This window comes from Callithrix jacchus, chromosome 2 (genome assembly GCF_049354715.1).
Source record: "Callithrix jacchus isolate 240 chromosome 2, calJac240_pri, whole genome shotgun sequence".
In the NCBI taxonomy this organism is placed as follows: Eukaryota; Metazoa; Chordata; class Mammalia; order Primates; family Cebidae; genus Callithrix; species Callithrix jacchus.
The window spans coordinates 77,368,240-77,381,912 of record NC_133503.1 but is presented as its reverse complement, the minus strand read 5'-3'; the positions used below and the strand labels follow the sequence as shown (position 1 = coordinate 77,381,912).

The following is a 13,673-nucleotide window of genomic DNA, read 5'->3' as shown; positions in this document are numbered from 1 at the left end:
GACAAGGGAGAGTTTGTGGCTTGAGCAGAAGTTAATGTGAATTATGGTGGGATTTATTGAGATGATGAAGACTGAAGAAGCAATGAATTTAGGATTATTAATTCTGGTTGGACACGTTAGATTTTAGGTTTGTTTTGTCTACTGTGTTAAGGCTTATAGGTTTATTTGGACTTGAGGTCATACAGCTAGTCATTTGCAGAATTTGAACTCCTGCTTCTGACTCTTAAGTCCATGTTGTTGTCCCTTTATGCTGTATTATATCCTCAAGTCAGAAAACATGCTTGGCTGTGAAAATAATAAAATGTTCCCTGGGAGCTATTAGAAATAGGTAGCAGAGTTTGCATGCTCAGATGCCTGCAGGGTACAGACAAGTAACTGTGAGCCAGGTTGTAATATAGAAGAGAGTGGTGACCTCTGTGGAGAACTGCAAAGTCCCATCCACAGGGTTAGTTAGCTGCTAATCAGCTCCGGAAGATTGTTTCCCTATGGGAATGTGAGCCCAGTATTGCCAGATATTCGGATTTTTGAAAAGAGGCCTGAAATCTGGATTTTCATTTAAACTCCCGATTTATAAATGTAGGCATACAAACCAACCGAGTGTGGGTTCACCAAAGATACCTGTCTGCTGGATTCTGCCTGGTGGGTAGCTATACTGTGGAAGCAACAATAAATTTATATGGTGGGAAAAGTGTGGTAACTATGTATAATAAGCACATTATGGTGTTGAAGTGCAGGTTGCTTTGGTTAAACATGGTGGTTACTGAGTCTAGTGTTTGAGTTTGGTCTTTATATGGATCAGTTAATATAGATGAGGGAAGGAGAATTAACTCTCTGTAGCTTTTTGCCTCCTAATTGCATACTTTCATTTGCAGATAGGGCCAGTTTTGAGTGTGTGAATTTTTGAGTGAAACCTGGAACCCAAATGAAAAGAAATCTGCAAGGAATACGTACTGACAGTGAATCTGCAGTCATCTATATGCATAATATGGAATATTCTCAAACCAGAAGTAGCTGAATGTGTTACTCCATTGATGAAGAGTGGTAAGTCTGAGTATCCCCACTGATAATTAAATAACCTTAAGCCTTTCCATAAAAAGAGGATGACTTCTACATTCTTAGCATTTGCTGATGTTAATTTTTGAATTACAAAGGAGGACAGCAGTGCAGTTTAAGGGAATTATTTATCCCTAACATGTTTAATGTATGATTTGAGAGCTTGGCTTTCTTCTTCCAGTTAGGCACATCTTTCCTTTGCCTAGGCATTTTTCTCTCTTATTTCTTCTTCAGTCCAGGGCCTGAAATATCGTATTGAAATATTCAGCCAGTGCTGAAATGATGGTCATGATAGTTACTAGCATCCATTCTAATCTTGGTTGTGGTAGGTCTCATTCTCTTTGGGAGTGAATGTTTTAGGAATGGACATGAGAGATGATTTTGTCCAGTGAGAGAGGAAGAGGCTTTTGGGGAAATTTTTCCTGCTTTTGAAAAAAGGAAGAAAATAGATGGCCCATCTTCTCTGCAGAGCTGATGTTATCTGGATATGACATGTAGAAGTGCTGCAGCCACCTTTTTAGTAGCCTGAAGGTGATGTCTTATGTGAAGGAGGGAGATCCAAGGGAATTGGAGAAAAATAGCTAGAGTCCCATTTACTATGCTTGTAGCCACTTTACCTGAATTTTCTTATTGTTTAAGCAGTTTTGCCTTGAGATCTCCTGTTATTTGCTGTAGAAATCGTATAGATTCGTTTGATTTTTCCTTTTCTGATTACCCAAAGTTTTTTTTTTTTTTTTTTTTTTAAAGTGTCACATGCATTTCTACTTGATCATGTTCTTTGTAGCCACTTATAGACTTTATGAAGTCAAGGGCTATGTTTATATTCCTATTGTACCTGACCCTAATACTTCTTAGTGATGTCATTAATACATGTTTATGTAGCTGAATTACTTGATTGGTAAAGTACTTGAACAACGAATCCTTAGAATCTAATAATTACGGAGATTTTTTTTTTTTTTAATTCACATCCTTTTCTTTAACCACATTGCTTCTCTCTAGGATTATGAGTGAAGTTTGTTTTTTCTTTAAGACTTCTAGTGTGTAAGACATGTTCAAGTGGTTAATTCTACTCCAGACAATGATGTCTTTTATTTTTGTCCAACTTTACCTTCAGAACCAGATTCTCTCCTTCGTGTTTGAGTATTGGCTTTCAATCTAATGGAATTTCACTTTCTTCTCCATTATAAAAACGGAATAGTTTGCCTTCTATATTCTGTGCTAATTATAGGAATGAGGGACATCAATAGTAAGAAACATAATTCAGGAATAATTTGTATTTGGCTTTGGAATGCACATTCACAGAGATTCCTTAAAGTATGCATCCCCACTCTGTTCTTAGGACTCTGTGTTTTAGGGGAGGTGGGGGGAGGTTTGGTGGTGATGTAGTAAGAGGGATCTTGGTGCATAGGATGGATGATCTAGTTGCTTATGTTTCCTTAAAGCTCTGTGAAACCATTTTTTTTATTGCCTAGCTCCAGATATTCATGTTTGCTTCTGTATTTTCTTTCAAACCTTGTTACTATATTGAAAAAGTATGGGATAAGAACCTTTTTTTCTTCTTGAAATCTATGGTGTTACTTTCAGTTATAGTAAAAAGAAAAATGATAAAAACCTATGTTTATGATTTGACTAGTGAATCTGGTAGTATATTTTGATTCCTTCAAAAAGAGATTTACATTCAAGGTATAATTTACTTTTTCATTTTCTTGATGGGTTCTGATGAAAATCTGAGAGAATAACTTTTTTTCCCTCCTTCTTCTTTTTTTGAGGTAGGGTCTCACTCTGTTGACCAGACTGGAGTGTGATCTTGGCTGTCTGCCTGTGCCTATGTATTTGAGCCCAAGACGCCAGGAACCTCTGCCTCTTGGGGTCAAGCGATCCTCCTGCCTCAGCCTCCGGAATAGCTGGGTCTACAGGTGTGCACCACCACTCCCAGCTAGTTTATATTTTTTGTAGAGGCAGTGTTTCACCATGTTTTCTAGGCTGGTCTTGAACTCTTGGTCTTGGGAGATATACCCGCTGTGGCCTCCCAAAGTGCTGGAACTGCAGATGTGAGCCACTGTGCCCAGCCAGGAGAATAACTTTTTAAGAAGATAGAGAAAGTTGTATGGTGTGCTTTACCCATCAATTTAAATGCAGTAGTACTATTATTTAGTAATACAAGACATTTAAATCATTAAGGTCAACTTTAATTTGCTATATTTCATATATATTTTGTAGGAATGGAACATGTTTCCTACCTAAGGCAATCATGGAAGGCATGCAACCTAAGCCAGATCAAGCATAGTGAATCTTAGGATGTTTGCTAGGAATGCTGAGATGAAGACACTTAAGTTTTTGTGAATTTCAAGCCGAAAACTTAGTCATCGAATTTCTGGCAGCTATCTTCTGGCCATGAAAGGAAAATTAGTTGGTGAAGAAGCCAACACTGAATGAATAGAGCAGAGAAAAAAGCCATACCCTCATTACTACATTCGAGTGGCTGGATCAACCCTTCCCTGAGGCTGCTGTACCTCTAGACTTAGTTGCATGAGCCAGTAGATTTCTTCTTTAATCCAGTTGGTTTTGGATTTTCTCTTAAATTTTTGTGAAAACATCCTAGCTGATATATCCTTCTAAACCTTCAATTATACACCTGTGTATTAAGAACTCAGGGACTTATTAAAACTTGAATTGTGAGTTAGGCAAGGAGGTCTCTGACACAGATGTATAGGTTGGCATATAATGCATAATGCATTCTTTTTTTTGAGACAGAGTCTCACTCTGTCGCCCAGGTTGGAGTGTGATGGTTTGATCTTGGCTCTCTATAACCTCTGCTTCCCAGGTTCAGGCAATTCTCCTGCCTCAGCCTTCTGAGTAGCTGGGATTACAGGTACCTGCCACCATGCCTGGCTAATTTTTTTGTATTTTTAATAGAGACGGGGTTTCACCACGTTGACCAGGCTGGTTTGGAACTCCTGACCTCAAGTGATTCACCTGCCTCAACCTCCCAAAGTGCTGGGATGAGTTGGGAGTGGTAGATAAGAGAAAGATTTTTCCGAGCCTCATTGTGAATTTTTCCCCCCACCTACAGTGCCTCACTTCATTCTGGTTTTTCAAACCTATAGTACAGCATTGATTTTGAGTTCTTGTATGGAATGGAATTCTAAATCACTTACTTCAGCTGCAGTTGTTTTCTTACCTTAGGGCCATAGAAAGTGGTTTGTAGTATAGTTTCTTCCTCTGGGAAGAAATTTTATTGGTCTTCTCAACAAGGATAAATTTGTGTTGATACCTGATATACTTAGGCTGTAGTCCCCCCGTAGACACAGCTCACACTCTGTATGTAATGACTTCCTTGCCTCTTACCAGGCACCACTACTCTTTACTTTGACAGGAAGTATTGTCTCTCAAAAAGTAGATCTCTTTTAGCAGAATCACCTAAGACTCAAAAGAATACTTACATAGAAGCTCACCATCATAATTCAGTATATGAAAAATATTGTTCTCTTCCAGTCTATAACATGATCCCAATAAAAATTTTCGAAGGATTTTTAAAGAGTCGTTGAATCTAAAATTTATAAGGACAAAATAAGGAAGATTATTCAGAAAATTCTTTAAAAGAATGAACATTTAAAAAAGGAACTAGGCCACGCATGGTGGCTAACACCCGTAATCCCAACACTTTGGGAGGCCGAGATGGGTGGGTCATTTGAGGTCAGGAGTTCGAGACCAGCCTGCACAACATAATGAAATCCTGTCTCTACTAAAAATAGAAGAAAAAAAATTAGCCAGGCATGATGGCACAGGCCTGTAATCCCGGCTACTCGGGAGGCCGAGGCAAGAGAATCACTTGAACCTGGGAGATGGACATTGCAGTGAGTCGAGATTGTACCACCGCACTGCAGCCTGGGTGACAGAGCAAGTCTCTCTCAAAAAATAAGTAGATAAATAAGATAAAACAATAAAAAATAAAAAAGGAACTAGTTTTTCCAGATATTAAAAATGTTTCCTGGCTGAGCACGGTGGCTTACGCCTATAATCCCAGCACTTTGGGAAGCCAAGGCTGGCAGATCACTTGAGATCAGGAGTTTGAGACCAGCCTGGCCAACATGGTGAAACCCCATCTCTAAAAATACAAAAGTTAGTGAGGCATGGTGGTATATGGGTGTAATCCCAGCTACTCAGGAGGCTGAGGCAGGAGAATTGCTTGAACCCGGGAAACAGAGGTTGCAGTGAGCCACATCACCACCACTGCACTCCAGCCTGGGCAACAGAGCAAGACTCTGTCCCAAAAAAAAATGTATTCTACAGTTATGGTAATTAAGACATTTGATTCTGGCATATGATTAGATTGGTACAGCATAAAAAGAGTCCCAAATTCACATGGAAATTTAGAATATAATAAAGGCACATCATATCAGTGGAGAAAATTATTTTTTTTCTTTCTGGTAGTATTATGGCTGGGTAGCCATTAGAAAAAAAAAATCTGATCCTTGTCTTCAGAGGAAGAAAATGGATTTTTCTTGTTTATATTCTTGAAGTTAGGGAAGCCTTAGAAAATGTTTTTTGAAAGAAACGTAGGTATTCTAATGCCTTGTTAGAGGGAGTATGGGTTGGCACATTCCTTTAGGAGATTTGAAAAATATGGGCCAAAATTTAAAATGCCTACCAAATATTTAAATGTACATGCTCTTTGATACACCAGTTTTACTTCTTGGAATTTATCTTATGGTTAAATTCTGCAGCTTTTGGGTTTAGTTCATCATATTCTCACATGTGTGGAATATACAGGGTTATTCTTTGCAGTACTGTAATAGTAAAATATTAGAAACAATTCAACTTTCTGTCTGTGAAACACTACCTATATCAGTGTAATAAAAAAAAATGCAGCCTTTAAAACTGAAAAGTGGCAGTTTTTACAAAAGTTATTGATATTAGCTAGATGTAGTGGCACATGCCTATAGTCCTAGTTATTTGGGAAGCCTGTAGGGAAGGATTGCTTGAACTTGAGTTCAGATCCATCGTGGGTAACATAGTGAGATCTCATGCTTTTAAAATGTTACTGATATTGCCTGATTTCCAAGATAAGGTGTTAAGTGAAAAAGGTGCCAGTGATGTATGATGTTACATAAAAATATTTCTAAAAAATGAATATACTTATATGCTGGTGTATTCATAAAGTATCTGTGAAAGGCTACACAAGAAGCTAATATTAGGGTCTGTATTAAGGGAATACAACTGGGTGGGTAGGATGATGGTGGAAAGGAAACTTAATTCTGTCATCCCCACCAAAATCAAAAAGTGTGGTACTGGGTAAAAGGAAAAGAAGGATCCACCTAATTTTCATCTTTTTCAGCTCATTAGAATTTCCAAGGGTGAGGTCCCTCCCAATCTACATTAGAAATATTTTTTTTCTACAGTAGTGGTAAAAGACATAAAATGTATTATCTTACCCATTTTTGAGTTTACAGTTTAGTAGTGTTAAGTATATTCACATTGTTGTGCAACCAGTCTCCAGAACCTTTTCTCTTTGCAAAATGAAATTCCGTACCCATTAAACAACAAATTTTCCTTTCTCCCTATTGCCATCCTTTAGTACCCACCTACCTTGTTTCTATGAATTCGACTACTTTAGATTCCTCATATAAGTGAAATCATACAGTATTTACGTTTTTATGACTGGCTTATTTCACTAGTATAGTGTTCACAAGACTCATCCATGGTATAGCATGACAGGATTTCCTTTTTATTTTTATTTTTTTAGTTTTAAAAGAGATAAAATCTTGCTTTATTGCCAAGGCTGGCCTTGAAGTTGTGGGCTCAACCAGTCCTCTGGCATCAGTTTCCTAAGTAGCTGGAAGTACAGGCATATACCACTGCCCTTACTTTTTAAGGCTCAGTAATATTCCATTGTATGTTTGTTTATCTGTTCTTTTGTTGAACATTTGGGTTGCTTCCACCTCTTGGCTGTGAATCGTGCTAGTATGAATGTGGGTGGGCATATATGTCTTCAGGATTCTGCCTTCAATTCTTCTGAATATATCCCAGAATTAAGAGAGTATTTCTATTTTTAATTATTGAGGGCCTGTCATAATGTTTTCTATAGCAGTTGCACCATTTTATGGTCTCACCAACAGTGCACAAAGATTTAATTTCTGGCTGGTCCGAGTGCAGTGGTGTTTACAACTAATTGATCACAACCAGTTACAGATTTCTTTGTTCCTTCTCCACTCCCACTGCTTCACTTGACTAGCCTTAAAAAAAAAAAAAAAAAAAAGATTTAATTTCTTCACATCCTTACCAGCATTTATGCATTTATTTTATTATTTTTTTTTATACCACCTAAGGGGTGTGAGGTGATCCCAATTTTTTTTTCTTCTTTCTTTTTTGAGACAGACCTTCACTCTGTTGCCCAGGCTGGAGTATAGTGGACAATCATGACTCACGGCACCCTCAGTCTTCTTGGCTCAAGCAATCCTTTCACCTCAGCCCTTTAGGTAGCTGGACCACAGGCATGTGCCACCACACCTGGTTTTTTTTTTTTTAAATAGAGACAGGGTCTCCCTATATTGCCTAGTCTCGTCTCAAACTCCTGGGCTCAAGCAGTCCTTCCACCTTGGCGTCCCAATTGTTGGAATTACAGGCATGAACCACTGTGCCCAGTCCCCTATCTGTATTTTTAGCAAGTGTTTTAATCATATATTTCTTCTATATTTAAAAAGCTTATGAAGATATGAAGTACGTTTAAGTTAATGATTTCAATTTTATTACTAAAAAATGCAACTAAGTAGCCACTTTTTAGAGTTGTATCTCAGTGTACTTTGTTTCTGTAACTTCAAGTGCATGTTTTATAAGATCCTCAGGGGATCGTACTCCTTACTCTGTCTCATCTTTTATTATTATTATTATAATTATTATTATTTTATTTAACTGAATCACCCAAGGAATAGACTATGATATGTATACTTCACCTCAGGTAATTTTGCTAACCTTAATTCTTTTCTCTAACACAGTTAAAATTCTAAGGTTCTGCATGTTAGTAGAATTCCAGTAGTGTACCAACATGCAAAATAATACATTTTGATAAAAAACTATATGTCATTTTACTTTACATGAGAGGATTTAATCTGTTAGTTTACTTTTAATTGAAAATAGTTTTATCTTTATGGTCTTGACAGTTTTGTGTTAACTTTTCTCACAAGATAAATTTAGTCATAAATTGTTCAAGAGCAAGATAAGTTGTTAAGAATTTTGTCCAGAGACAAAAGCACATGAGATTCTAGTAAAAAATGGAAAGGAATGTAAATTGTCCTTAAATTTTTTCCTTCTTTTTCAAGAAAATTTTAGGGGTATAAGTCTTCAACAAAATTAAAAGCTTATAAAGCGTTTTACATTTTGAGCAGATTACTTGCAGCTCTTGTTTTTCTGACTTGAAGTTTCTGAAATTATTATTCTGAAATTGTTTTTGCGGAATACCTATTTTTTCTTGGAAGCATTTATTCTTTAGAAGTATTATTTCTAAAATCACATCAATCTTGAGTATCCAGCTGTAGCCTATGATTACATCATGAATATTAGAAGTAATTTTTTAATAACTTTTGCTAGACCTTAAGGTTCATTACTGTGAAGCTTACTCCTTTATTGCTGTTTTTATTTCGTTATTTAAGACAGAGCTGCTGTCTTTATTATATTTGGTGTGCGAGTTGGTAGAGAAGGGTACAAGTAGTGGTATGTCTTTGGAAGAGTGGGAGTTTAATCCTTATTGTGAGTTTTGAGAAAAGATAATGAAATCCTTTATATCCCTTTCCATAGACCTACATTTCAAAGACTTACATTTTAATAAGAATTGGTTGTACAGCTGCAACCTTGGCAACAAGGCCTAGGAGAAAAGAATTGGGGCAACCGTGCAGAAATCAAGGCATGCACTGGTCTCATGTGGAGCTGAGCTAATGAAATAGATAAAAATATAAAGCATGCAGTAAAAATAAGACCAATACTTTCTTTGGCATAGTAGATACTGAAAGTTTTCTATACATATTTTGTTTAAAAGTCCAAAAGCTCATAAGCTGCACACTCAATAAGAGTAGCTATATTATCTTCTCCTGCAGTGTACGAAAATACCCCAGATACTCTTCGAAGTTAATATTTCTGTAAATTGTATTCAAAATATAATTGTTGGCCCATTCTTAGTGAAGTCCACACATTTTCAAAACATGGGGTACAAAATTTGTCAGATGTTTAGAAACAAGCTTTTAGGTTTTAAATTTTAAAAATCAAATGCTCCTATCAGTTTTAATGTAAATTCTTGTCATTATTGGACACTTCAGATGCCCTTAAATAATAAAATTTGTTAAGTATGTTCTCTGAATACTGTGACAATAGCTACATAATCTATTATTTAACCATAATTTAACTATTACTCGTTGTTATACGTTTAGGTTGTGTCTGAGTTTTCCCTCTTATAGGAAGAAATAGTGCAAGAAAACATTTTTGTATATATAGGTATTTCATTTTCTTCTGGACTTCTCAGGATTACTTCTGGATATCTAGAAGTGATACTGATGCATTAAATGTGGAAATTTTGAAAATTTCTGAAAGCACTACCAGTCTACAAAGCTACTATAGTGTATATGTGGGTGCTAGTTTCTCTGCTTCTTTAACAACATTGAATATTTGAATAGATATGAAATGGTAGTTGAATTTTCTGTTTTAATTTCCATTTTTTAAATTAGGAACTCGGAATATTTTAAAAGAAGCTTACCAGCTTCCCCTTTGTGAATTTAAAAATTTGCATACTTTTCCTGTTTATCTCTTGGCTATCCATTAGTTTGTTTTTTTGTTTTTTTAGGTAGTAGCCCTAAGAATCTCTCAAAATTGAGTGTGGTAAACTTCCTAGTCATTCTCTTCACTCATACCAAATTATATAATACATGCCAGGCTCTGTTTTAGCCTGAATAAAACGACTGATGTCATTGCAAACTCCTAGAGCTAAAGGGACTCTTAGATATCATGTTCATTTTTTACATAAGGAAAATGAGATCCCATCTCAAATTATATGATCAGTAACTAATCTTAGAGGTGGTGGGTGAACTGGAATTAAAGCTGTGTCAGCATTGTTGCCTCCCTGCTATTCATTCCATCTGTCTCTTCTTTCCTCTTCCTAATGTGATAGTCACATTTCCCCCTGACTACCCACTCCTTCTTCCATTGTACTTGTAGATTTCTGTTGGCCTAAGCGAATCATCCTAATCCTAATCTTGGTTCAAGGAACCAGTTGGCTTATACCATTACTTTGGCTGCAGTAATTGGTTCAGAGGTGACCATGTCATCAAAATTGATCCAGTTAGACAGTAGTCTTGAGTTTTCATTACTGTTAATGTCTGAGTATTTTAAAATTTTCTTAACGATTTTACTTTTTAATCTTAGTTATATATTTAGTTTCCTAATGAGATTTTGAAAAACATCTTTTTGGAAAAACTAGTTAATTTCTAGTTTTATCCCATTATTGTAAGATAATGCAATTTGTATGGTATTGATCTTCTTGTGTTTTGTGCTGTGCTTTTTGGACTATTATATGACCTGTCTGTATATATGCTGTGTGCTTATGCAAATGATGCATGTTCTCAGATTTTATTGCTTGGATCTTCAGTGTATCTGCTTATACTGTTGTTGATCGGTTGAGTGTTAATATTTCCAACTGCAGTTGATTTTTTCTCCCTGCATTTTTTATAGTTTCTGACATATATTTAGAGACTTTGATGTGGATGTGTTCACGATGATTATGTGTTTTTGTTCTTTTTTTTTTTTGAGATGGAGTCTCACCCTGTCGCCCAGGCTGGAGTGCATTGGTGTGATCTTGGCTCACCACAGCCTCCAACTCCCTGGTTCACACGAATCTGTCCCAGCCTCCGGAGTAGCTGGGATTATAGGCACGTGTCACCACACCCAGCTAATTTTTGTATTTTTAGTAGAGACGGTATGGGGTTTTGCTATGTTGGCCAGGATGGTCTCAATCTCCTGGCCTTGTGATCTGCCTGCTTTGGTCTCCCAAAGTGCTGGGATTACAGGCATGAGCCACTGTGCCCGGCCTTGTTCTACTGTTTTTATAAATATATAATACCTTACTTTGTCCTTCTTGATATTTTTTACCTTAAATTTTGTTATATTTATTTTTTATTATGCTTATTTTTTAGGGAGACGGTGTCTGCCTATGTTGGCTAGGCTGGTCTTGAACTACTGGACTCAAGCAGTCATTCTGCCTTGGCCTCCCAAAGTGCTGGAATTACAGGCATGGGCCACTGTGGTTGGCCTGCCTTAAATTTTACTAAGATTGCTACGTTAGCTTTGTTGTGGTTCATATTTATTTGGTTTATCCTTTCTCAAATATTTTTTCTGTTGCTCTGTCATTTTTTTTACCTGGCATAAAAAAAGTTTTTATACCAATTTGTCTTTAAATTGCAAGTTCACCTCATTTACATTATTTACAGTAATTATGGTAATTACTGTTCTAGTTGGGTTTAATTTTGATTCCTTTCCGTGTTGCTTAACTCCATTCCTGCTTTTCATTCAGTAAGTTTAATTTTTTTCTATTTTTGTTCTTATAATTTCCCTTTAGTCCCATTCCTCAGTTTATTTCTGTATATTTCTTACTAACTTAAAATGGCTTTTTCTTCCCTTAAATATGATACTCTAGCATTCTCATAGGTTTTTTTGGTGTGTTTCCTGACTCCCATCTGTAGTGAGTATATTGCTGGTATTTTAGATCACTTTTTATGGCTACTTAAGGTATTTGACTACTTTTATTTTATCTCTTGGAATACTTTCTTTATCTCTTGGAGTACCTCCTATATTTCTTTTTGTTTTGATTATTCCTCGAAATGTGTAGTTAGTGGGCTTTATGTGACACTTTGAGGCTTTTGTATGTTGAAAATATTCTTATCAGGCCGAGTGCAGTGGCTCACGTCTGTAATCCCAGCACTTTGGGTGGATCACGAGGTCAAGAGATTGAGACCATCCTGGCCAACATGGTGAAACAGTGTCTTTACTAAAAATACAAAGATTAGCTGGGCATGGTGGTGCGTGACTGTAGTCCCAGCTACTCAGGAGGCTGAGGCAGGAGAATTGCTTGAACCCAGGAGGCAGAGATTCTAGTAAGCTGAGATCATGTCTCTACACTCCAGCCTAGGTGACAGAGTAAGACTCAGTCTCAAAAAAAGAAAGAAAAAAGAAAATATTTTTGTTTTAACTTCATATTGGAATGATGTTTTGGATATAAAATTCTAAGTTATTTTAATTCAAAACTTTTAAAATACAGGTTAGAGTCCCTTTCCTGGAATTCTGAAATCAAAGAACCAAAGGATTTTTCATAATTCATTTGACAACAATGCCCAAACCAAACTCGTATGAGGCTACTTATGGATTTTATTCATCTCATTTAGTGTTAATGTTTATAGATTTTGCTTCAAGATATTAATGAGTTAAATTACAGGTTAGTGCCTTAGATGCTGTTGTGGATGTTACATAATATGTGATGTACATGCACACACCACATTATCTTTATAAAATCTGAAAAATTATTGTCTTGCTGCTATAATGAGATACCACAGACTGGGTAATTTATAATGAACCAGAAATTTATTGGCTCATTGTTCTGGAGACTGGGAAGTCCAAGATCAAGGGGCCAACATCTTGCTGCTGCAGAAGACAGAAGCAGGAGAGAGAGGTCATGAATGAGGAGATAGAACTTGCCCTTTTGTAATGAACCCATTGTAATCAAGCACATAGTCTTAAATATGATGACAGCGTTAATCTTTTGGGGATTTGGTTTTCAGTACATTTTTTTTGGGGGGGGATACATTCAAACCATAGCAATTCTGAATTCTCAAAAAACCCCTGCTACAAGGATTATGGGTAAAGGATTGTGGATTTACACTATCCCATCCTGTATCCAGTGTCACTTTTTGTGATAGCTAATATTAATCTTATTTTTTTTGCTTTTGACATTACTCTGGTTTTTTTTTTCTCCTCCAGCCTTTCAGATTTTTTTCTTTGATAATCTTAATTTTCTAGGAATGAGCTCTTCTGTTATTTGGCTGTTAGAGCCTTTATGCTCTTGTTTTATCTTTACTTCTGGGAAGTTATTCTCATTATTTCTTGAAATGTTTATTCTTCTTTTGAAATGTTTCATTTCCCTTCCTCTTTCTGGAACTCTGTTATCTAGATATGGCCTGTTTTTTATGCTCAGTATTTCTACTTGATTCTTTTTCATGGTTTCTTATTTTGACTTCATAAACTTACATCTCCCATTGACTTCTTAGGAACACATTCTTGGATCATTCATTTTCATAATGCTGCTTCAGATGGCATAAGTTGTTTAGTGAGTCGTCCTTCTTTCACGGTAGTTTTATCTTCTAGATGTGTCTATTTGTCGGTGTCCCTTTGGGGGTATTAGTCACTTAATCTAATAATATCTGTTAGGGAATTTATGTCCAGGTTGAGTTTAAGGAGAGGAAGGACTTGGGACTCAGGTCAAATAGCCACTTGATACCACTGAAGTGCTGTCAAGTTCTTATGTTGGCTGCTACTGCATCAGGCAAATTCTGATTGGGATTTGTTTGTAAATTCTAATAAATATTGGA

At 36.3% G+C, this 13,673-nt stretch overlaps 1 protein-coding gene across 18 annotated transcripts in view; it reads left to right on the top strand.

The window, feature by feature from the left end:
- CDC42SE2 (CDC42 small effector 2) overlaps positions 1-13,673 on the top strand; it is a 106,166-nt gene that overhangs the window by 37,308 nt on the left and 55,185 nt on the right. For 8 of the 18 annotated variants that reach the window (XM_008991558.4, XM_008991555.4, XM_008991548.4 and 5 more), the window contains exon 2: positions 873-1,041. The exons of 9 other annotated variants lie outside the window; for them this stretch is intronic. Coding sequence is in view for 1 of the 9 variants with exons in the window: in XM_078364925.1 (XP_078221051.1) it covers positions 873-904 (32 nt within the window). In the remaining 8 variants the exon portion in view is untranslated. Of the gene's footprint in view, positions 1-872; positions 1,042-13,673 lie in introns of those variants that run through there. One more of the 18 variants, XM_078364925.1, reaches the window with a different exon arrangement.